The sequence below is a fragment of the Periophthalmus magnuspinnatus genome, chromosome 7 (assembly GCF_009829125.3).
Source record: "Periophthalmus magnuspinnatus isolate fPerMag1 chromosome 7, fPerMag1.2.pri, whole genome shotgun sequence".
Lineage (NCBI taxonomy): Eukaryota > Metazoa > Chordata > Actinopteri > Gobiiformes > Gobiidae > Periophthalmus > Periophthalmus magnuspinnatus.
In genome coordinates this window covers 3,029,602-3,055,278 of record NC_047132.1, presented here as the reverse complement: position 1 = coordinate 3,055,278, position 25,677 = coordinate 3,029,602, and the positions used below count along the sequence as shown (strand labels likewise).

At 41.3% G+C, this 25,677-nt stretch overlaps 1 protein-coding gene across 1 annotated transcript in view; it reads left to right on the top strand.

Annotated features, from left to right (window-relative positions):
* The window catches only part of plch2a (phospholipase C, eta 2a), a 216,756-nt gene extending 197,766 nt beyond the window's left edge, over nucleotides 1-18,990 (top strand). Inside the window, exons 12-23 of the mRNA XM_055223081.1 lie at nucleotides 43-180; nucleotides 946-1,041; nucleotides 1,172-1,269; nucleotides 2,177-2,265; nucleotides 3,504-3,686; nucleotides 3,915-4,022; nucleotides 4,804-4,928; nucleotides 5,017-5,101; nucleotides 8,888-9,034; nucleotides 9,104-9,183; nucleotides 10,598-10,949; nucleotides 16,619-18,990. Coding sequence (XP_055079056.1) covers nucleotides 43-180; nucleotides 946-1,041; nucleotides 1,172-1,269; nucleotides 2,177-2,265; nucleotides 3,504-3,686; nucleotides 3,915-4,022; nucleotides 4,804-4,928; nucleotides 5,017-5,101; nucleotides 8,888-9,034; nucleotides 9,104-9,183; nucleotides 10,598-10,949; nucleotides 16,619-18,147 — 3,030 coding nt within the window. The 3' untranslated portion in view covers nucleotides 18,148-18,990. The remainder of the gene's footprint in view (nucleotides 1-42; nucleotides 181-945; nucleotides 1,042-1,171; nucleotides 1,270-2,176; nucleotides 2,266-3,503; nucleotides 3,687-3,914; nucleotides 4,023-4,803; nucleotides 4,929-5,016; nucleotides 5,102-8,887; nucleotides 9,035-9,103; nucleotides 9,184-10,597; nucleotides 10,950-16,618) is intronic.
* Nucleotides 18,991-25,677: the final 6,687 nt, after the last annotated feature.

Below are 25,677 nucleotides of genomic sequence, written 5' to 3'. Positions count from 1 at the left end.
TGTGATCACTCAAGTTTGACAGGTTGGGTATCTTTGTTTCAGACCTCAGCCAACAGGAAGCAGGTGGAGAACTTGGCCAAGAAGAAACTGGACAATCTGATGAAAGAGTCCAAGATCCGGGATCGCGAAGACCCCGACAGCTTCACCATCATGGCTCTTTCTGACAAAACGGGCTCTAAGGTGTGGGTGGAGGAGAGCATGGCGGGTAGAACAATATTTTAATATTTACCGTTTGTTCAGTAGAGATTGGCAATATGGGGACTGAAATCATCCAAATGATTCTAATGAAGGTATATGGAGTTCAAATACACAGATGTGTGTCAATGTGGAATTGAGTTTTTTCTGTTTGAGAGAAGAATTCAGCCTAAATATGCAGGATTTGTGTGTTAAACATGTCAATGAAACCGGGTAGGTTTTTAATGAGGTAACAACATCATAACATAGATCAGAAGATAGCATAATGTGTGCTCTTTAATCATTGTCGCGCACACTGGCTTTTTTGGGCAGTTTCACAACATCAAACATAAAATAATTATAATAAATGTAAATACACCAATTTTGGTCAAAATGGGATAGGAACAGGAGACGGCTATAGCAATTCTCACCAAAAAAATTTATTAGATGTGAACTTTACTATGGAGGTTTCCATGAATTGAGGCTTGGTTGCATAAAATGAATAATTTTTTTCTTCATTTTTAATTTAATGTTTATCTTGTCTCATTAAAATTAACACATTTCAGTAATAATTTCCTGATTTGCTGGACATAAAGCATTATCATTACACACAAGCTGTCATCATGCCTGGCTGGCTTATAATTGAAAAAGAGATGCACTCATAGCTAAACTGCACTATTTACATGAAATCAATTGGTCACATCGATAATTGAGACATTTATAAAAGTATCTGATTTTCGATGCTTGTTCACATGTGTCTGTTACACTTAGGGAAAACTTGAAGACGGCACTGACACAGATGAGACCAACCCCAGTAGCACCAAGCCCAGTGGACGATCCTTCATCGGCAGCTTCTCCAAACGCAAGGTCAGACAGCTCCCTCAGCTCCCCAGTGTAGAACAGTGCTTCTTAGTGCTATAAGGAGTGTATATGGGTGATGAAATGTTGCACTTCTGATGTTTTATATGGAACTGTTTTTTGTTTTGTTTTTTTCCAGAAAAAGACAAGGAAGATGAAGAAGATGTCGAGTGTAGAGGACACTGACACAGACCAGGAAAGCAGTAGCAGTGCATCACGGGCACCTCCACATAACAAGTAAGTTTCCTGCTCCTGCACTGAACTGGGGCAACATACTACTGCTTGTGTCCTTTCCCTGTGCCTTTTTGTACCATCTGCAATCTGTCAGTGATCCACAAGTTTCCAATGGTCAGGGGTCCCTGTAATGTCCTCGAGCTTCCTGGTGCCCATCAGTGTACTTAAAAATCCTTAAACAATCATAATCTTAAAGCAACAATTCCAACAATTTCTGGTAGGAAACTGAAGGATTCCATGAAGCATATTATGTTATAAGCCATTCTGTGGAATGTTCTAGGCAAAGTAAGAACCTCTCCATGGAGACAAACAGACAGACAGATTCTTCACAAAAAAACTTACAAGTCAGATCTGTGGAGATAAGCCCATGACAGCATGGATGAATGTTTTTCAACGTTTTTACTGGTTTAGAAACACCAGTATTGAAGTAAATGCCATGTCATTATTTGCTGAGGACACATTGTAATGGATAATATGGATGAGAATGCTGCAGTTTAACTTTACATCTTTATGAGAGGTGCCTATTATTATAGTTGCCTAATTATTATTGCTATTTCCTAAATTTGTATCTTGCGCCTGTTTGTTCGTCATCCCCTCTGCCCTTATGCTCTGTTTTGTTTGCTGGTGGAGGGAATAGCGGTGATGTTTTATGGTTACGATATGACAGAGCAACTCAGACTTGTCATATAGACACCCCACATACGAGGAGCGCAGCTGAATCTTCGCATACGAAGATTCAAAGTCGGGGAGAAGCAAAAGGGGTCCTAAATCAGGCAAATTATCCTGTAGTGCATGGCAGGCTAAAACGCGACTTAACCAGAGCAGAACTGCTATTTGTGCCATGTCCAAATGAGGAGAGCCAGCACTACAGCACTAACAAATAATCTCACATCCGGCACTGATCTCACAGGAAGAAGAAAACCATGAAGCTGTCCAGAGCTCTGTCTGATCTGGTGAAATACACACGCTCTGTGGGGCTGTACGACATCGACACACAAGGTGACGCACACTTTGGATTTGACCAGAAAATGTGTAGATTCAATGTTAATTTTTGTGCCATTGAAAAAATTGAGAATTTAGGCTGTTTGAATCACCTTTTGAGGGCTCACATGAGTAGTTAAACTGTGAAGTGCCTATGATAGGGTAGACTTCTCATTTCACTAAAACACAGTTAATTAATCAATTAATTATCTAGCAATGATTCAATTCAATTGAATTTATTTTTGTAAAGCCCAAAATCACAAAAGCAGTTGCCTCTTAGGGCTGAACATGAGAATTGATTTAATCAACTGAAAGTTAGAAAATGAAATGGAAACACAAGAGCAAATTAATCAACAGAAAAACATGCAAATGGGTCTAAGGGTCTAAGGACATCTCCTTAGACCCTCCTTCTCAGCAAAGAAAAATGAAAAAAACCCCAAAGAAAACAGTGAGAAAAAGAGAAACCTCGAGGAGAACCACAGTGAAGGAGATATCCACTCCCATTGACGGGCAGCTGCAGATGTGTCCAGGACTAATGTGCATCCATTTGCAGATAGAATAGAAAGACTGTAGGGCCAGAGAACTCTCAGCTAAGGAACAGAGGAGGGTCCATCCGCAGCAGGACGGGAGACACCCCAGCCAGGCACTGGGCCATCCAGCCAGGCAAGGGAAGGCAGGGTCCGGGTCCATGGAACAGGATCAGGGCACAGTAGGGGATCTAGGGTCCAGCCATGACCGGGCGGTCAGCAGCCAGGTATCTGAAACAGTTGCACTCCCCAGAGGGGAGTGGGACGGGGAACAACATGTGAATAGCAATGAATGAACTCCAGGTATTGACAAGGAAAATAGGAGGAAACAGAGGATAGTACTCAGGTTTCCATACTTCCCCCAGCATAGCTATTTCTAGGCTAGGTATCATGTGATACACTGAGCCAAAACATTTATTTTGTTGAAATAATGTATAAAGTGTCAGAAAAAAGGTGTTTGTTTTCTTTCCAAAAGTTAGGTACAATTTACATAATTCCCTAGTGTGATGTCATCAGTGTGGAACTCTCAATAGTAGAACTCTCTTCTTGTAATTTTCAACATATTTTTCATCTTTTCTTCACAAATTGCTTCTTGGTTGGTGTAAAACTATAATTTATACAACAGATTTTATCCCTTCAACTTTAGTCAAAATTATAGAATCATAAAAACCCATGATACGCACTTTAAACTGAATATTAAGTGTTGCTGTCTCCTGTCATTGTGAGTAGCAAACTGCAGCTGGCAGGTGTCCTCCCTGAGTGAGACCAAGGCTCACCAGGTGATGCAGCAGAAGCCAATCGAATTCATCCACTTTAACCAGAGACAGCTCTCCCGCATCTACCCCTCGTCCTACCGCATCGACTCCTCCAACTTTAATCCCCAGCCCTTCTGGAATGCAGGCTGCCAGCTAGGTACAGTCTTTAGATCCTCCTCTATTGATAAATAAATTATAAAGCATCCCCATATGTATATTCATAGTAACAAAATGCAGGGAAAATTATGTCCCTGTCTCAGGCACCAGTGTTCATTCATATTTTAATAACAAATATGCTACATGAAAAATCATAGCTTTTTGTGAGAAGTCATCTGATGTACAGTGATACAATGACACACTCTTTTAACTCTGTTGTTTGTTTTAGTTGCCCTGAACTACCAGTCAGAGGGACGTGTCCTTCAACTCAACAGAGCCAAGTTCTACAGCAACGGCAACTGTGGCTACATCCTCAAGCCCATGTGCATGTCTGAAGGTCAGACCAGACTTTTGCTGTGTTTGAGAACATATGTTATACAACACATATACAAGACGGACTCAGAGGAACGCTTTTAATTGAATCTTACTAGTGTGCACTTACTGGATAATTTTCTAACCCCTGGGGCAGACTGACCGGCATATTCATACATAGGCTAATTCATATTCATACATAGGCTAGTGTCTGGCCAAAGGACACACATCAACAGCATGCACTTTCTGGAGCCAGAATCAAAACTCCTTCCTTCCAACTTCTCCTAACTACTGAGCCACTACTGCCCAACATAAGCATAGAAACAATTCGGGTCAATATCGATATATGACCTTTTGCTGTTGACGATAACCAATATATTGGCTTTTAAAATTTAAAGTTAAAGAAAATCTTTTCACCTTTTAAAAAAAAATAATAACAAAATTTATTTATCTGGGATTTAAAATAATTTGTTATGTCTGTGTAAATTTACAGCCATATAAAGCTCTTCTGTTCCCATTTTTGTTCAAAAAGACAAATCTGATGAACTGAGGACAATCTGAGACAGACATGTGGGTACACACAGATTGGGGCTGTACCAGAAAAATATTGGTATTGAATATTGGTATTAAAAATATATATCATGAGACACCAATATTGGGGAAAAATATTGGTTAAATATTGGTCAGTATCAATACTGGAATGAATATACCGCCCGTCCCTACTAAACATTTTAAAAAGTGACCAAAGTGAGGAATGGTTGCACTCATACCATTACACGTTTGTCTCATTCTTCTGTCTCCTTTAGGTGCCTTCAACCCAAACCTGGACGACCCTATGCCTGGCCAGATGAAGAAGCAGCTGGTGCTCAAGGTCATCAGTGGGCAGCAGCTGCCGAAGCCAAAGGACTCCATGCTGGGGGACAGAGGAGAGGTGCGCAGGGAGGAGAGACCCGGGGCCAAGGGCCAGTAAACGTATAGTCACACATATATATTATGTCTATCTTTTAATTTTGTTTCAGATCATTGATCCTTTTGTGGAGGTGGAAATCATTGGCGTACCCGTGGACTGCTGCAAAGAACAGACCAGGGTCGTCGATGATAATGGTAAGTGTTGAAGCAGGCTAGAACAAAAATTATATTTTAATTAACATTTTATTGTGGAATTTTAATATTACCTTAAAGAGTGGGTATTATGCGAAAGCAACTTTTCAGAGCTTTCTACCATGTTAAACTTTTGTCTCCTTGTTAAAAACATGCCTGAAGAGGTTTTATATGTCACTTATGCATGCTCAAGTCATCTATTGATCCCTCCCAGGCCCAATTCAAACCGTCCTTAACGGTTAGCAGTGGGGATGCACCGATCGGACACTGACCCTAATCGCAGTAATAAATCGTTAAAAAATGGTGTTCTTTGTGGGCATGAGTCCATTTATTAGTAGATTTTGTTGCTGGTCATTTTAAAATTCAGGGTTCCCCCAGGATTTTTTTTAACAAAACGGAATAATTCCCTGTAATCTGGGGTAAATTAGATCAACTAATACATTTTTACAGTAGTTAATTTCTGTCTTTTAGCTATACATTATGATTACAGGCTGCATCTCTCCAGGATTCAAAGGGCGGCATTATTGAATCATTATTTAATGACAGATGTGGTAGAGTTGGGGTTAATCTGATTTGTAGTTTAGATATTCTGCATGTCACTTGTGTCCAACTCTAGTGCCATTGGAGCCCCAGACTTCTGCTAAGTCTCTGTGCTCCTCCCCTCTGCTACAGTGCACAGAGTGCCTCCTGTCTGTGAGCTAGAGCCTCACACTGGACTGTGGACAGATCTCCATACATCAGCTCTTGCTTCTATGAGAATTCAGCCAAAATGTGGAGAGAAATGTTTCACGTATCACTATGGACGCGGTATTACATCTGTAGACGTATTAGTTTGTCAGTTTCTGCTTGTAACTCCACGAAAAAGTAGCAGATTAATGAAAAATAAAGGCTGACTAAAAGCTTAGTGGATGTAGAACATTATTATCTTCTCCAAACAGTTTCTAGAGTCTTTGATTTGGCACCACACACTGTTTTTTCACTGATTTAGGTGCATTCAGCTGCATTATATACATCATGCACATGGCACACGGGGCTATACCACAGGCCAGTTCTACCAGAAAGTCTCATGATGTTTGAACTTTTATTTATACAAAGCTGTTCTGTAGTTACTTGAGATATAAATAACTGCTCCGTAACACATTTGGGTCAGTTTGTCTTATATTACACAGCCTGGTCAAAAAAAAAAGTTGGCACCAAAAAAAAAAGGTCACACACACACAATCCCTAGTTAGCAGTACGATCCTGTCCACTGTGCAGCCTACAAGTCTACTTCACCTATGTTCCCGCACAGCAATTTCCCATATTTAGAAAGGCATAATGCAAAACAATACACTACAACTTCACAAACCTGATGCAGTGTGCAGTAGTTTCATTAGCAGGATGCACACTGATTGTGTTGTGTTAGCGTTCTGAAGGGGGAGTGACTTAATGTAGAGAGCAAAAGGGAGGGGGGGGGCTCACAGTGTCAAAAATGAAAGTGAAACATATTAAACATGTTAATGTTATCTGTGTAATCCCTCAGTCGTCCAGGTCTGATCCATAGTAAAAGCCAAAGTTACATCTGTCAACTGGACAAAACATTGTAGGAGTGAAGACGTTTCACTGCTCAGCATTACCTTAGGAAAATGCTCGGCCTTAGAATCAGCCATCTGCATTTTCTTGAAGTTTAAAATAGAAAGAAATAGCTAAGAGATTAACAAATTCATAGCCATAGAGCAGTTGAAACGACACAAGAAAATCAAAGAATGGCACATAAGGAAGTTTATGCAAGTCCAAAAACAACCTAACCACAGGGATCAGAGAGACAGGAGGAAAGGGGATGTACCCAGCCATCCTGGGAGCATGGAATACTGGGTGAAAAACTTCCGACGGTGAACTCACCCAGACAGAGAAAGGGGAATGTTCCAAAGGACTGAACTTCTCTGTTACATCTAACCAGATCCCCCCAGTGACTACATTACAGTATTGGAAACTGCCATTAGAAACAATAAGCTTACAGAGACGGAAGCTGATGATCTTAGACTGAAAGTAACAGCTGCACTGAGCAGTGCCAAACCTCGTCTCTCCAACATAACATCAGAGGAAAGAAAGGCTCTCACTGCTCTAGAAAAGGACCCCAGCATCAATATTTTGCCAGCAGACAAAGGGGGATGCACGTTGATCCTGAACTCAGCTGATTACGAGACTAAGGTGAACAGCCTCCTCAGTGACACCGCCACCTATGAACTGTTGAAACGAGACCCTGCTAGTGGGTGGATAAGAAATCATAGACTGCTTATAGAAGCTGCAGAATGAAGAAGTCATTGATAGACAGCTACATTACAGACTATCATGGTGACTCCATTCCGATCCATTTATGGCCTCCCAAAAATCCACAAAGAAGGAGTACCCCTCCATGGCTGTGCCATGGGCCCACTGGTCTCTCCTATTATGGCTAACTTGAATCTGGAACAATTTGAGCAGGATGCATTGGCCTCATTTCTAGGTACCCACACATTGGTATCGATACGTGAATGAAACCGGACTAAGATCAAAATTCAAGATCTGGAACCCTTTACTGCACATATTAATGGTGTGGTTCCACATGGGAAGAGGCCAAGGAGAACAAACTGGCCTTCTTAGATGTGCACTAACTATAGGAGAGGACCAGTGTCTCCAGGTAGAAGGCTTTAGGAAAACTACATACACTGACCAATACTTGCTTTTTCATTCACACTATCCACTGCAGCACAAACTCGGAGTGATCCGTACTCTACAACACAGAGCTCAAGTGGTGCCCACAAACATGGAGGGAAAAGTGAAGGAGGAACAACACATGGAGAAAGCCCCCTTGGCTTGTGGATATCCAAAATGGGCCTTTGATAGATCTAAGAGAGCTAAAAAACAGGACAACAGGGAATTTGAAGCCAGAAGGGAAAGGTGTTACCATTCCTTACACAGCGGGTGTGTCTGAAAAACTTTTGAATGACTTTTGAATTTTCAGACAGTATGAGATTTCTGTCTTTTTCAAACCTACAAACACTTTAAGACAGCCAAAGGATAAAACCCTGAGCTATAAACAAAATCTAATGTATGCTCCATTTAGAGCGAGAGCTCCTCTGGACCCCAGTCTGCTGTACATCTCCATCTCAAAGCCACTAACCACTCCTTTGAAGATAATGAGGTACAGACTTGAGCCAGAGAAAATAAATTGTTTGAGAGGGACTTAAAGAAGCAATTTTTGTTACAAAAGACAATCCTTCCGTAAACACGAATGGGGGCCTTAGACATCACCTGTCCCCAATATACAATTTCATCATCAGACCCAAAGCAAACAAAGGAAAGAAGGACAACAATAGAGCAAGCTAGTAGGACCATTAAAGGTTGAATGGAGGCCCTTAAGGCAGGAGCTGTTAAGAATAGCTGTTTACAGTTTCAGTATAGCTAACTCTTCACTTCAGATAGATATAAGGCAGTGTCCACCAGCAATCTGACCAGAAGCAACTCCTACAACATTTTGTTGAATGTTAAAACATTGTTTAATTGAGCTTTTTTAAAACAGTAAAAGGTGATCTATGTTATGTTTTTAGCTGTTAATACCCCATAGAGGTGTGATAGTCCCTCTTTAAGAGGAGTAGCTTATGAAAATATAGTGATATGATAAAAAATATATTTCTAATCTATTGGTTTGACTATAGCTACTGGAAATGTTTTACTAATCTGTTTTGTTTTTGAATCTCCTGCTTGTGCCCGTCCTGCCTCTGCTTCTGTCCTCGCTCTTGTCTTCACTCCTGCCTATGCACCTGCCAGGCTTTAACCCTATGTGGGAGGAGACCCTGGTGTTTGTGGTGCACATGCCGGACCTGGCCCTGGTACGCTTCCTGGTGTGGGACCATGATCCCATCGGGCAGGACTTTATCGGCCAGCGTACCATCGCCTTCAACAGCATGCTGCCAGGTAACCAGCACTGTTATTGTTGATATATGAAAGTGGTGAACTATTGTTTTGACATTTCCTCTTATGTAGGCTATCGTCATGTGTACTTGGAGGGTATGGAGGAGGCTTCCATCTTTGTTCATGTGGCAGTACATGACATCACTGGTAAGGTAGGTATGTGAACTCTGCCTGGAGAGAAGGGCAGTATGGAGCATTATTTCTTTTATCAGATTTGGAATTTTTAAATGCAGCTGAAAGCGATGAGATTTTGATTTGGCTAATTCTTAACAATCAGTCTGGTTCCCTACAGCATTTCCTGGTTGTTACAAAGATAGGCCAACTCCTTTAATATTCAAAATCTGATGAATCAAATTATCTCCCATAGTGCCGATCTTAACAATACTGCTCACTTAGAGCTGTATGTTCCCTGTTAATAGCAGGTCATGAGTGCCCTCATGTGGCAGCAGTTTTGTACTGGCCAGATGACCTGCTGCTGTATGTGTGTCCTGTCTCTCCTCCATCTCTCGCTCTGATCGATCTCCTCTGTTTGTCCTTTCAGTGGAGCCCTCTTTTGCATTCACAGGCAGCACATGTAGGAGCCCCAAGGCTGCCTCTAAACTCAGGTGTTGTGAGACCCAGTCAGCACTCTGCATGAGCCTTTAAAAGCCTTGTACACCCAGCTGCACAGGCATCTAAAATAAGGCCAACTCATGTCCTCATGAGTTATTATGGCCCAAACCACCTCCACTGTTGACCCAAAGTAGATCCAATGTGCTTCCAGGCTTTTTTGTCTGAAAATGAAAACAGAATCAAACCTTTGAATCTGCAGAAACACAGAAAAAAATAGAAGTCTTCAGTATCCAAAGTTGAGAGAAAGAAGTTATGTCATTGTACACACTTGGTTTATAGTTGTGTACAGTCCAGCCCCATGCATATTGGATTGTAATATGCACATTATAATGTATAAGTAACAAGGCTCCCCCTCTTCAACTTCAGTTCTTGCATCTATCAAACATCAGTGTCTTTGTCTCCCTGGATACTCTCTTCATAATTGTCCACAGCGTGTGTGATAACTGTGTGACGATTGGATCTACTTACACATTACAGTGAATAGGCTCATATTATTCATCATATCATCATATAGGCCTGTGTGATATGTGAGCGTGTGGCTTGTCCAAACCGTCTTTCGTCAGCGTGTTCCACTTTTTCTCTGTCTCTGCACGGTCATGGTCTGCTTTGATCTTTAGTCTTTACTCTCTTGTCCTCTAGCCCCACAGAATGAAAGTGTCACTGTAATAGCGCACACGTCTGTATGATCTTATACACTGCTCTAACTCAAAGAAGGCACGGAATGCTCACTCCCAAATGTTTGACTTTGAATCCCAATGGTATTCAAAGACTGTCTGCATGGATTTCAACAGGAACACATGAATTATGTATATTGATGATGGTATTACCTCCTCAAGTATTGTAGTAAGCTAAAACTTGAGTGGTGTTTAATTCATTAAAGCATTCATTCTGTACATAATACTATATGTCCTTACTAGACATGAGTCTCTCAATATCTCTCTTCTGTTTTGTCAGGCCAAAGCAGCCACAGGCATAAAAGGCCTGTTTCACAGAAACCCAAAGCAGTCTTCCCTGGACAGCACTGCTGCTGTGCAGCAGAGTCGTAAGCACCCGTTTGGGTCCCACCTACTGCGCCGTACCGCCAGTGCACCCACCAAAGGCCAGCCCAAGACCAAGAAGGGCTTCCCAGAGGTGGCCATCGACACCAAAGACTACAGCTCTGAGGGTGCCAGTGATGAACGGGAGTCTGCCTCTCAGCCCACACTACCACAGCAGCACAACGGGGACTCGCACGCAGCCCCTCAGGCCAAGAGCCCATGGGACCACCCCGGTACCAATGGTGCCCTCCATCCAGATGAGAGCAAAGGTAATGGCTCGCTTCACACTCGTCGGCCTATGAGTGAGCCTCTAAAGCGGGCCGGTCGAATTCGCTTTCATGAGCCTCTGGACATGAAAGCCGGAGTATTCGCCCGCGTGGCTCTAAACAGTTCAGGCAGAGTGGGCATGTCCTCAAACTGCATCACATGTGTTATTGGCTCCAAAGAGAGCCCCGAAACTGAACGTAAAGCTGTGTCAGCTGAGAAGCAGGCAGGCCGATCAGGGAAGGCAGAAGGTAAGGACAGACACTTCCTGGGCAGTGTAGGGAAGAAGCAACTCCCCAAGGTAGAGAGAGAGCCTCAGAGGGTGGGGCTCGAGTTCCCTCAGGCTGTCCTTAGGCCCCTCTCTGTCCCCAGGCCCAAAGAAAGACATACTCTGAGTCCTCAGCTCATGCGACCTCAGCTCAGCTGCTCTCAGAAGATCAGCTGGTCCTGCAGTGTACCTTGCAGACGCTTCCCCAACACGGTGACCCCCACCCCTGGCCTCACTGCAGACTGTAGGGCCGAGCTCCGCTGGCCCTTGACTCCTCCACACTTTAGCACTCAGCAGCTCTTCCCTAAAGCCAATGTAAGTGAGGCTTTGCTCCTAACTGACAGCAGCAGCTGTGACAGCTTTGGCAGTCTGAGCAGTCTGGACACCCCCTCAATGTTGCCTCCACGCTCCGTCCTGGACAGCCGCAAGAGAGCAGCGGGCACACTGCAGCGTGAGATGAACGCACTGTTTGCCCAGAAAATGGAGGAGTTACGTCATAAATCCCCCATGTTTTTCGCGGGTAAGAAAGTGTAGCTGTAGCATAAAACAGTTAGACCAGTACCTGTAGACTCCATAGTTCTAATCCTATTCCCCCTTGACCCATTTCCCCCCACCCAAATGGTTCACAGCTGAGCTTTTATTTTTATTGTCAATTTGATTGAACCAGAATAATGTTTTAAAATGTGAAGAGACACAAAAATGTATTCTGGAAATCCTTCTATTCCTATGAATTGCTCAAACAAGCTTAGGCCATTCAAAATGGAAGCAACCACAAAAATTATAAAATTTTAAACTTATGGACTTTGCTCTGAACTGGCAACTATTAAAGAACGGTGAACGGTCCCTGAGGTAGACCCTTAGTAAGCAGTTTCAAAAGTAGACTCTCGGTGAGCAGTCGCTCAAGTCGGAGGTGGTCAGTAATTAAATACATTTACTTAAGTACAGTTTTTGAGGATATGTACTTGTATTCTTCTTAATTACTTATTACTTTGACTGCACTACAACTGGAATATAAATATAATGCATACTAAACAATTTCTGCAGTTCTAACAAGTTGAGTTGGATTATCATTATTATTATTATTGCTGTTATTGCAAAGGTTATTACTGTATTCACAATACAAAAGTATGTATAATATTTAAGTCTATAGTGAATATTCTGAACCTAAGTAATAATTTGACTGAGCAGTTACAGTTGAAACCAGACGTTTTCATACACTATATAAAAAACACACATATGCCCCTTTTCTCGCTGTCTGACGTTGAAATCAGATTAAACTTTTCCTGTTTTAGGTTAGTTAGGATTACCAAAATTATTTGGCCAGAATAACGAAAGATGGATTTATTAGACAATTTTCTGCAACTTTCTTCAGTCAGAAGTTTATGTACATTTCATTAGTATTTTGTACCATTGCCTTTAAACCCTATGACTTGTGTCAGATATTTTGGATATCCTTGCACAAGCTTCTCACAATAGTTGGCAAGAATTTTGACCTTTTCCTATTCCTGACAGAACTGGTGTAACTGAGCCAAGTTTGTAGGCCGCCTTGCTCGCACATGCCCATAAATTTTCAATTTTGGGTTTGAGATCAGGGTTTTGTGATGGCTACTCCTACACATTGACTTTGTTATTTTTCAGCCACATTGTAACCAGTTTGGCAGTATGCTTCGGGTCATTGTCCATTTGGAAGACCCGTTTGCACCCAAGCTTGAACTTTCTGACTGATGTGTTGCTTCAGTATTTCCACATAATGTTCTTTCCTCATGATGCCATCTATTTTGTGAAGTCCTGCAGCAAAACAATCCCACAACATGATGCTGCCAACCCCATATTTCAAAGTTGGGATGGTGTTCTCATGCTGCAAGCTTCCCCCGTTTTCTTCCAAATGTTACGATGCTCTGGCCAAACAGGACATGTCTCCATAAAATTAAGGTCTTTGTCCCTGTGTGCATTTGCAAACTGTATTTTTTTTTCTTTGTTTCTTTTGGAGTAATGGTTTCTTTCTGGGAGAGTGGCCTTTAAGCCCATGTCGATACAGTACTCATTTCACTGTGGATAATGACACAGTGAAATGAGATTGAACCAGCATCTTCACAAGGTCCTTTGCTTTTGTTTTTTTGGGTTGATTTGCACATTTCAGACCAAAGCATGTTTATCTCAGAAAGGAGACGGGCTCTGTGTCCCAGAGTGGTATGATGGCTGGACATTCCCATTGTGCTTATACTTGTATATACTTGTGCTTATACTTGTGTATATTTGTTTGAACAGATGAACGTGGCACCTTCAGGCATCTGGAAATTGTCCCCAGGGATGAACCAGACTTGCAAGTCCACAATTCTCTTCCTGATATCTTGGCTGATTTCTTTTGACTTTCCCATGATGTTACACAAAGAAGCAGTGTGTCTCAGATGTGCCTTTAAATACATCCACAAGTGTTTCTCTAATGAACTCAATGTTGTCCATAAAGCTTCCCAAGCTTCCAAAGCTTCCAACGACAGGACAGCATCATCTGGGTTTTCCTAAATTGTTTAAATGCATTGTAATCTTTATTTCTTTTTGCTTTTTTTTTTTTTTTTTTTTTTTTTTTTTTTTTTTTTTTTTTGCATTCTTTGCATTTAGCAAATAGAAATTATTTTGGTAATTCTAATTGACCTGAAACAGGAAATGATTTGATTGATTTCATGTCAGATTGTGAGAAAAAAAAAACAAAACAAAAAAAACATATGTGTCTTTTTATATAGTGTATGTAAACTTCTGGTTTTAACTATATAATTATATTGGAGTAATATTTGACCAGGTATATCTGCACTTTTACTCTTAAAAAATGCAGTTATTTGACCACCTCTGCCAAAGGTAGACTTTCAGCGTGAATAGTCCCAAATTCCAGGTGAAATTTCTTAAGTGTTTTTCCCATTCTCCACATGCTGAACAGAGGAGACAAGTGGTAAGTTTTAACCTTAAAATGAAAGCTGGTTTAGCTCTAGTATTTATTTATATTCACTTCATGTATTTCAAAATATTTCTTTCTCTCTAATGGCATGTGTGCATTGGTATTGGTTAGTGTGGTGCAGACTTTGTACTGGGGTCTAGATCAGTGTCTTTCCACCTTTTAACAAAACACTTTTTCCACATAACACCACCCACTAAAATATTACAAAATCTTTATTTTATAACAAAAATGCTGTGTAGGACATATTCCTTGCCCCTCTGTCTGGTTCTTTTTATTTGGCTATGATTTTTTTAATGATTTTTTTTTTTTTTTTTTTCTCAATTGGTTCAGAAGTTGCTCAAGACACTCAAACATTATAAATATTAAATTAAATGCATGTGTGAATTAACTGAAACAGGACTTTACTCTATGGTACACCTGGCATTACCTCAAGGTGCACTATTGTTTCTGGGCACACTGGTTGAAAACTGGTGGTCTAGCTAATGGAAGGGAAGCCATTAGTGTTCAACAGCTGCAGCCTTCTCATAGTGGAGCTTGTGCATTTCGTATATCACATGACCCACTCTCACCTAACATGTTCATGCTGCTGCATAGCGCGCCACACAGACCTGCATAATGTCACGGTTCCCTGTATAAGCAAGTAGGTCATGTGTGAGGGACTCTCCAACTGAAAAAAATCAAGGAAGGACCAGACAACCATTGTTTATCCCTCAAGTAACTACAGAATGGCTCAAATATTATGGAACTTTCTGGGCCAACTACAATCAGTAAATAATCTTATTACATCATGTATATGTCCAACCAGAATATTAGCTGAATCGATATTTGGAAGCCGATATCTGATCCCACATATCTTTCAGGATCAGCTCTAATATTCAGTACTCAGATAGGTGCATCCCTAAAATGAACTGTTAAATTGGGTCAGGCAAACCTAATGAATGAACATCCAGGGTTGAAAGAATTGTACAATATCATAACTCTTAAAGAAGACCTACTGTGCTTATGCCTGCTATATAGTTATAATATATGACACCCATTCATTGTGTTATAATTTGCTCATTGTAAATCACAATATGTATTAAAAACGACTTAATAAAAGAAACAAGTTTGCTGAATTCCACGTTAGAAAGCTGCAGTGCCCAGTGGGAGCTGACATCGCCATAAACATCACCTCAACAAAGAGCTGTGTAGCTGCCCTCACCTCCAATGGATAGCTACATATTACACTAGCAAGCCACGGACTTTTTTTTCCATTTGTACCAAAATGGCTATGCTACACTGCCGAATCCTATGAATAAATAAGTGATTAATTAGTGAGTGCTCAAACATGCACAACCCACTCCAAATACAACTGCAAGAGAGTAAATAAGATGGGGAAACAACTATAACATGGTTCAAAGCCCTGAAAAGTCAATTTTGCATAATAGGTCTGCATTAACAATTTGAACTGTAAAAGTACCACCAAGTCTGTGTATTAGCTGCTGGGGGGATCTGAGGCACCACTTGAGCACTTCCGATAGTCCATCTAGTCATGTTTTCTTCAAATGTTTTTCATGCAAATGTATGTTGTTTTTGTTTTTTCCTGGGAACTGTTTCCTGACATGCTGTGCCCCTCTAGTGCTGTCTGCCTAAACTGTCTGTCCTCTCTTTCCCACGCACGCTTCTATCTGCTCCTAGTGCAGAACTAAGAGGATGACCACAGCCAGGTAAAAACTGACCCTTCCCCCTGTACTTAGCCTTCACCCAGGCGCTCTTGGCCCCTGTTCCTTTCACAAAATTCTTCATCTTCATTGTCTGTGGCGTGCCTGTGTCTAAGTGCACCATGGTGTTCTACTTTGTATTGGATTATTCACTAAATGTGTGAGATTATCACAAAATAGTTTCATTGCTGTATAGAGTCAGTTTCATACTCAAATTGCAGACACTTCATAAGCATTACTGGCTTCAGTATATAAGATAAGATAAGATATGCCTTTATTAGTCCCACAGTGGGGAAATTCCAGTATTGCACCACACAGTTAAAGAACAGAAGGAAAATGGTACATGCAATAAAACAAGATGATAGATAAATAGTTTAAAATATATTAATGGATATTGCTAACTCGCTAGCTACTTCATTCCAGGCTCGTCATTTTGGTCTTAAAATGTTTGTATTAACCCGCTCAACATGATTCTGCTGTGCTATTTTGTCCGTAAATCAAGATATGGAAATTAATAACAGACCAATCAGGTATTTTCTTTCTTCAAGGTTGCTCCGGCTAGCGTTAGCAACGGCAAAGGTACGATTGCTCGCATTTGTCTTCATTACAAAATCATGAGCCCATCATAACAACCTCAGGCCATATCTAAACCTCTGCCGTTCCATAATCTCCCAGTTGAGCTAGTGTTTAGTTTTTTGTTGTTTTTTTTTTTTGTTGTTTTTTTCTCTGATGTGCTCTTGTCTTTATCTCTTTCAGACTGGTGCATTGTCTTGACACCAGCTCATCACCATGCATTCCTTCTCCAAGAGCCAGACATCACTGTTGACCGATGCCTGCCCCTCTCTGTCTCCCTCCCAGAAGACAGCATGTCCTCTCTCTGCTCTAGGCCCTTTGCAGCTCATGTCAAACCTCTGCCCTATCCCAGTGGCGCTCCTCATAGTACTAGAGATGTGTCAGGGCTCTCCTGTGTGTCTCATGAGAACAACAGGGGCACCAAACAGCTCACTTCACTCACACATTTAAACAGCAGCACTCCTAAGCCCATGGAATATTCTACAGCACTGATGGAGCTTGAACTAAGTCCACTTGAAAAAAATGGCCCTGAACAGCAGAGGTGCCGGAGAGCTAAGCCGCTGGAGCCCAGCAGAAGCCCAGCTATCCCCACATCCCCTCTCACAACCCTCCCTACACCTCCTGCTCTTCAGCCCCAGAGAGCCCTGTGCTACAATGCACCCCCCAGGACCCCCGTAAGAAGGACCAAAAGTGAAGGCTATGTGCAGACAGTAGGAGCTTCAGGAGGAGCAATGTCAGTGGTCCCTCAGGTCTGCACTGATGCTACTCTGTGTGACCGCCTCTGGAGCAAACTGGACCCTCCCAATAGGGACAGCATGTCCTCGTCCTCCAGTGTGTCCTCCAGTGACACGGTCATCGACCTGTCCCTGCCCAACCTGTCTCGTCAGAACCTCCCGTGGCCAGGCCACCCCCACACCCCGCTAATTTCATGTTCTTCTGTCACCAAGAGCAAGTCCAATCCCAACCTCCAGCAGACCCTTGCACCCCTGCTCCCCTGTTCCTCTGCACACATCACTAAGTCCAACCCTAACCTCCAGCAGACTCCAGTCACATTTCACACCGCCAAGTCTGGCCCTCTGCAGTCCTCTGCAGACTCTCCCAGCAGACTGTCCCAGCGCCGCCACACATGGAGCCGGCTTTTCATGGAGGAGCTCCTGCAGTCAGGGGGGCCACCGGCCACAGCCTCTATGTCCAAGAGTCTGGGTGACCTGACCTCAGACGACATCTCCCCACGATTCGACAGTAAGTACCGCAGCATCAGCAGGAGCTTCGTCCTTCGTCCCTCTCGAGATGCTCTTAGATGGGGCCGCCCTGGTCCCCCAGCTGACACCTTCACAACACAGCTTCGCAGGCTCACAGATGTGGAGCCCCTCACTGCTGCAGACCTGGCCCCTCCGATTGTGCAGGAGTCCCAGGAGTGCAGTGTCGACGAGGGGCTGGTGCGTCGGGCATCCTCACGGAGCCAGAGTCGTGTACGTTACATCGCCAACAGAGCCAAGAAGGCCCAGGAGAGGCAACGGCTGCAGGGGCTGTGCCAGGGCAGCACGGTCACCCCCATAGAGGAGCGCGGGAACCCAGAGGGAGCCTGCTGTGTGACCCAAAGCCCCTGCTCCAGCCTAGACCTTCTGAGCCAGCTGGCCCCACTCACTCCCAGAGGCCCCCAGCCCTCCACAGATCCTGACAGTGGGTTGTGTTACATGTTCAAACTCTAACCACTCACTCATAACCTCTGCTTCAAAAGTCTAAGAATATTTAAGTCCTGTTCAGACTGTATGCTGCAAACACATTAGTCACTATTGGTCCTCTCCATCTCCTGTATCCTGTATACACACTAGAGAAAAAAAATAAAATAAAAACTTAAAGTGAAGATGCAAATAATGAACAAATACTGTACTGTCATTGATTCATTGAAGTTTCTATTTTCTGTTTTAAGGCCCGTTCACTTGCACTGGCTCTCATATTCAGACTAGTCTCCATAAAAGGAACTTTGAAAGGACCACGATGTTGTGGATTGTCTTCTGAACAAAAACAGCTCTGTACTGTTAGAAACCAGAATGTACTGTTTTTATGTGTAAAATGATGCGCTGTGGTAGCAATAGGACAAGAGAAGAGGGTCTGTTCCATGTTTTTTATTTGTGTTTTATATTTAATCCTTTTCAGATCTTAGTATGATTTTTAACCCCTTCACTGCCCGTCCATCAGCAATACTTCCAGAAGGCCTGGTTCTGATAAAGTGTACAGTTTGAGGATGGGCTCATGTCTGCACTATTAGCTGTTAGCTGCTAGTCTGCTGCATGTCTCTGCACTGTCACATTGATCCCAGGGCTAAACATTTTTATAAGATGTCTTAATATTGAAACTGTTTTTAGACTAACAGTTGTCTGTCTCTGTTCCGTTGTGATGAAGCCTGGCATTCATCCCATTCAAAAGCATGTTAAGTTGTCGATCTGCTGTATCTTTTGCACTGCAATGCCAGTGGTTTGTGCAATCTAGGGACAATGAGAAATCCAAACTGTAAATATGACTGAAATAAATCAAAGATGAATATAAAATGATTTTGCAGTTCTTTGCTCTATTCTATAGTGTTTAGATCAGTGTTGCAGTTGAGTCCAAGTGGAGTCTGAGTCACATGTAAAGTGTGAAGTGTGAAGTTTGAGCCGAGTCATTATTCACAGGACAAAAGAGTCAAAAGGGCTCCCAGTGCAGTGTTTTCATTCTGTAGACCTCCTGCAACCATGTGAGCAGTAATGAATGGCACCAAGTCTGCTTTTGGAGTTTTTTGGGGTTTTTTTTGGTTTGTTTTTGTTTTTGTCATTAAATTAAATCATAGACAGTGGTTTATCTTAAAACTAATCCGATTAAACATTAGTAACCCTTGCCTGGCACGGGCATAATTTTTAAGAGCATAGATTGCGTAGATTTTGCATTAACCCTGCAATATCTGGACATCTAGTTTACTTTTTATTTTCTTATATCATCAAAAAGGGTCCCTGGAGATGTTTGAGAAATAGACTTTATTATAAAGCCCTGTACCTATAATATTTACTGATATTAATTTAGTGAAATTGATGAAATGGAACACACAATGTGCTCTAACAAAAGGGCAGATGTTGTACCCGATTAGCAGCTAAAACAGGTTAATGTAATAAACATTGATTTAACTTTAGTTTGTGATTTTATTTTCTACAATCGACGTCTCTAAGTAGTTAATTAATGTTAAGCAAATTAACAGTGTTTAGCAAGAAGCATTTGGGATCCTTCAAACTCTGTCTATAATGTTACTCAACAACACACAAGCTATCATGAGTCATGAGACTGGGGTTTGGAGGTGCAGGCTGGGATTGTGTGATTGTGTTAATTAATAATAATAATCAAGCACAGCATTCTACTGATTTGAAAGGTGGAGCAACTTGAAATCATCAAAGCCCTTTGAGGTCCGAGTTGAGTCAGAAGTCAGACGTCTTGAAGTATCTTGAAAAGCAATTCACAAGTCTAAGTTTGGCATTCACGTCTGATTAGTTTATTTGTACTCACAAGTTATTATTGAGCAGTTTTAAGCATGGTAAACACTCTTCATAAAGACAAGAAATAATACAACATTATGAAGGTTTAAATCTAAAAAGTCACATTTATAAAGCAGTTTTCCCCCTTCAAACCATCAACTCTTGAGCCAGTAGATCTTACCCCACAAACAACGATGCTTAAGTCAGGAGCGGGAATGTGTACTACTGTTGCCACCTTGTAAATACAGTGTTGAGGTGCAATAGCTTTATGCACTTTTATCTCTTTAGCACCTGATGAAAGAAACCTGTTTCAAAAGGCAGTGACGTAACAGTTCCCACTGCATGATGTTATCAGGTGGTAGTAGTTTAGGTAGCGCTCTTTCATGTTTTTAAATTGCAGATTCTTCAGACTGCCTTCACCTCAAAGATGATCCACTTCAGTGCTAGCAGCTACTGTTGGTATAGCATCATTACACTCACATGGTAAATGATCACATTTTGTATAGTGCTAGGAACCGTTCACCCAATAATGTATAACAAAAATTACATACATGTTTTAAGGTTTCTTGCAATACTTCTCATATACTGTAAACTGTAAATATATTTAAAGGGGAGTTATTACAGTTCTATGGGGTATTAACTACTAGCACATACCATATTTAGAACACCATGTTATCTTTTACTTTAGATTACTAGATTCCTCAAACATGCAGAGATGACATCTGAAACTATTTCAGATGAGTGATCAACATTATAACATGGTAGAAAGCTCCAAAAAGTAGATTCAGCAAAATACTGCCTCTATAATTTAACAAACAATTTAACATGAAAACAGTGAAAAGAATGAGAAAGTGAGTATGTTGTTAGCAGGATGGTGCTGGGAGCCTAACCGAAGCTGACAGAGACGCGTTAGTCTTGGCTGGCTCTGGACACTGCTCCAATTATGGGCCCGGCTGGAGGTTTTTGTGTGCCCGCCTCACCTCTCTGCTCCCCCTGGCATAGAGCAGACCCCATGACGGAGGACCCCGGAATGTGAATGTGTGTACAGATTTTAGTCCACACTGTGTAAGAAATATACACACATGCACTCCATCTCCAGGACAAGTGTGTAACGGCCAGTCTGACCAGTGAAGGAGAAGAACTACAATGGCCCCACTCCAAATAGTTTTGTTTCCTGTCTTTTACATGTGGAAGGTTATTAAAGATACATGTTTACACTTAAAGAGCATTTGACACATTTCTTGGTTTGGTGGGATAGTATCTGTGGTAATCATAATTTTCATCATAATTCATAATTTTACATCACTTGCATGGCAATCTGTGAAGAAAAGTCATATTAAACAAGTTTTGGCCCTTGTTAACATTATGGTCGTTAGGTAACATATCTCTACATAAGTCATATCTGCTGCTCAAGTTGAACCAGAAGTAAAACTATAAACGTCATCAAAAAGACAAAGCTAGAAAAAAGATTTTCAGTAAAATCTTAAATATAATTATGTTAAATATGTTAAGTTTAACCTGTCGTATGCACTTCAAGGTGCAACACTTCAGTTGCATTTTAAAAAGTCTCCAGTTTAAACATATCAATTTGAAACTTCAAAAACTTGAAAAAAAATGTAGTACAAGTTTTTGATCACTTTGTGTTCATATTTAAATAAACTATCTTATGTGCAAAAGTGGCCAAAAATGATATTTGGACACAAAAAACACAAACATGGAAAGAGCCAGGTTGTATTATTATTATTATTATTATTATTATTATTATTATTATTATTATTATTATTATTATTATTATTATTATTATTATTATTATTATTGCTTTATTTGTTACAATAAATAAATAAATAATAATTAAATAGATAAATCAATAAAATAGATACAATAAATAAATCAATAAAATAAAATACAGAGGGAACTTTGGATATCTCATTTACTATTTGCAAAAACTACAACTGAAAATCATTCTAAAAATTCAAATTTTTGACTCATCTTTTTAATTTAAAACTTTAATAAATACGACTTGGAATTACACATCAACAAGTTCTGAGATTTAAATTTTTTGTGATTTTGCCTAAAACACAAAAAACAACTTTACTTTCCTCCTTTTTCCTCCTCTTCTCCCTCTTTCCTCTCTTCTCTAATATAAATCTGTCAACTGAACAAATTGTTGTCCAATTGACTGCCTTATATCTATCTGATAGATATATGGCAGTGTCCACCATCTGACCAGAACTGAAGAAGCGGCTTTGAAGCGGCTCCTACAACAATTTGTCCAGTTAACAGATTTATATTTTGTCTTTTGCAATGGATCAGACCTGAACGACTGAGGAATCACACAGACATCTTTCCTCTTTTCTGTTCTCCCCTGTACCCCTCCTCTTGTGTTCCCTCTGTTTTGGTTTCAAAAACTTGTTGTTTTTGAACTGAACCAGTGCAAACATGTTTTCTGTTATGTAATGTAATATTTGGGATTTAAATATAAAGCCAATACAAGTGTGTTTTCTCATACTGTATGCTTCTGGTGACTCCGATTCTACTTAGGCCCTCCCTACCCTGTGTCCCCCTCTGTACCTCCTATGCTCTCCTACCTCCCCTCTCTTTTCTCTCCCCCTTTTCCTCCTCCCTTCTCTGTATTTCTCCTCTCTCCTCCTCTCTGCCCCTCTTTCCTCTCTCTCCTCTGCTTCCTCTTTCTTCTCTGCCCCTCCCTCCTCTGTATCTCTCCCTCGTCTCTTTCCCCTCCCCTCACCTCTGTACCTCTTCCCTCTATCTCCCCTCCTCCTCGCCTCTCCTCTGTACCTCTTTCCTCTTTCCTCTCTCCTCCTCGCCTCTCCTCTGTACCTCTTCCCTCTCTCTCCCCTCCTCTCGTCTGTACCTCTTCCCTCTCTCTCCGCTCCTCCTTGCCTCTGTACCTCTTCCCTCTCTCTCCCCTCCTCCTCGCCTCTCCTCTGTACTTCTTCCCTCTCTCTACCCTCCTCCTCGCCACTCGTCTGTACCTCTTCCCTCTCTTTCCCTTCCTCCACGCCTCTCCTCTGTGCCTTTCCTCCTCCTCCACATCCCTTCTCCTCTGTGCACTCCCAGGCTTTGTGCAGTGGGACATGCTCATTTTAGCGCCACAGCCAGTACACAAACACAAAGGAGCGCCCCATTAGGATTCTGAGAAACAGCCCCAGTTCCCTTTTAGAGAGCTCTTTTCTGGAGCGTTTGGCCCGGCTTGGCCCAGCTTGGCCTTTCAGACTGGACCCTGTCTACCACTCCAGGCCTGAGAGAATGCTCGGTGACACAGTGAATGCTGCTGCTTCGGCATAATGGAGCACTGCGGCACCAGATTCTCCAAACGGTTATTGCTTCGTGATGAGGAGTTATATTTACTTAGTGGAGTGGAGTTAAAGGACCCTTATTACGCTATGTTTAGACCTATGTTATAACGTTTCCTCATCAAAAACATACGTGGAGTTGTGTTTTGTTTCATTCACACAGGTAAAAAAGACCTATTGTGCTTGCGTCTGTTATATCGTTAAGACACCTGTTGATCATTATGCTATATTTTGCACATTTTAAATGGCAATACTCGTCTAAAATTACTAAGAAATATATCACCAATATGGGATCTTGAAAATAAGTAATTAAAGGTTGCTCAAACATGCCGGTGTGGGGAAACAACTACAGATGCGCAGGTCGGGCTTTTTTCCATCTCGCGGGTCCCGCATTTCTTACGATGTATGGCCCGCCCCGGCTCGCCCCACACAGCAGAATCTGTTTATACAACCCGCCCCGACCCGCACCCGCAATCATTAAATACACTGTAAAAATACCTCAATAAATGCAGCTTTATTTGAGCGACAAACGTGCTTGAAAACAGATATAACCGGATTGTATCTGTCAGTCTGATGAACCAGGTGCAGTTTTCTTTCAAAACAAAATAATACCTCATCTTCCATCTCCAAATCGCTTCTTTTTGGCTCGTAAACGCAGTCACATTAGCTCAATAGCCCTCATGGGTGCTCGCAATGCCGCGCAAAGGGGGCGCGCAGCGGTGGCGTGCTTACGCAACCTTTATTATCAAACATAATCAAAGATAGGCCAACGTAGATGAATATTAGTTTGTTTTTAAAATATTTTATTGGCTATAGTAATAATCCGCGCATGTTTAGAAACAACTATAAGAGATTACTGGGAAGAAAGTCCATTTTGCAGAACAATAATAGTTTTAACACAAAAAATCTGCATTTAGGCTGAGTTTGGAAGCGCCTATTTTCATCCTAGCTTCACACTTCAACCATCCCAGTGAACAGGAAAGGTCCTGGCCTGATGAATGCATCTGCAGACTGTTGAATTCAAATCCTATTATTCCCAAACTATAGTCACTGAAAGGTATGCAATATTGTGTTGTGCAGTGGTGTATCACTAAGCTCATACAGTGGCAACTGAAGAGTGCATGCACCCCTCTGGAGCCCCAAAACCCTCAGCTCCTAACTGTAGTCTGTACCCCACAGGTCACAGTGTAAATGGCTTGCCCATTACCACCATCTTCATCTTCAAAATAAATGCACCACCATTCCTGTTCTAAAATGAACTCATGTAGGAACTGAGTGTAGAATAATTTTTATATTTGTACCTGTGGTTCATTCCCATAGCCCAGGTGTAGACACACAAACTTTCTCCAGAGGCTCCTGAGGAGCACTCTGTTATTTACTTGTTATTTTATTGATACTTTGCAGCTGATGCCATCAACATTCCCCGGGGATGAGATGCTAACTGCAGGCGTGCTCTGTCTGAGGCTTAATAGGAACTACAACAGCTGAGCTGATTTTTACTGTCAAACAAGTCCAAATCAAGTAACATTACAATCACAAGCTAACAAGCAAGCTAGCAATAACCAACAGTTTTTCAGTTAGTCACACTCACCTTTGTTGAAAATTATACACTTGAACAGGATGATGAACAGTGTATGATGAATATGTGCATTGTGTCGACATGGTAACTGCTGAACCTTCTACCATACACGCAGAACATTCCCAGCCTATTTTCTGTATCAATGCTGCTCTACAAAGTAAAAGTGCAGTAAATGGGTATGTTGTGTGTAATTAAGTTAAGACCAAAAACGTTTTATGGATGAATTTGTTTTTAAGAAATCTTCCTAATCCAAAGTAAAAGTAACTCCAGCTTGGGCTATTCTAAATGACAAACTCAGACATAGATACTGCACTTTTCTGTTTTACCATGGAGTTTCAAACAACTCACAAACACAATGTGTTTTAGGTATAATTCTGAAATGGATAATATACAGACTTAAAACTTTCACAGTCTCTTATTCAACACACAAACAAAAATAATTTGAATAACTTTAAAAACATTTTTCTCAGTTTAACTGTCAGGCCAGAATAAACAGTTGAGATTTCACTTTTACAGACAAGTGCTTATGCACTGATACCATGCTCTTTAGATGTTCAGGTGTGACAGAACCCAATGAGTCCAATAGTAAAAGCCTTTGTAAAGTGTTACATTTGTTGCGTTGCAAGATTTTATTTTTTATTTTATTTTATTATTTATTTATATATTTTTTGCTTGATTCTAATTCACTTCACATGTAAGGAAGCCTGCGATATGTCCCTTTAAATGAACAAAATACAGAGTTTCCTTGTTTTGAAAACAAAGTATAAAATGTTTACAGCTAAGCATAAGGAGAGTTCAAATAAGGCCCGGAAGAGACCACTAGATTACTCAAACATGCATGGATGA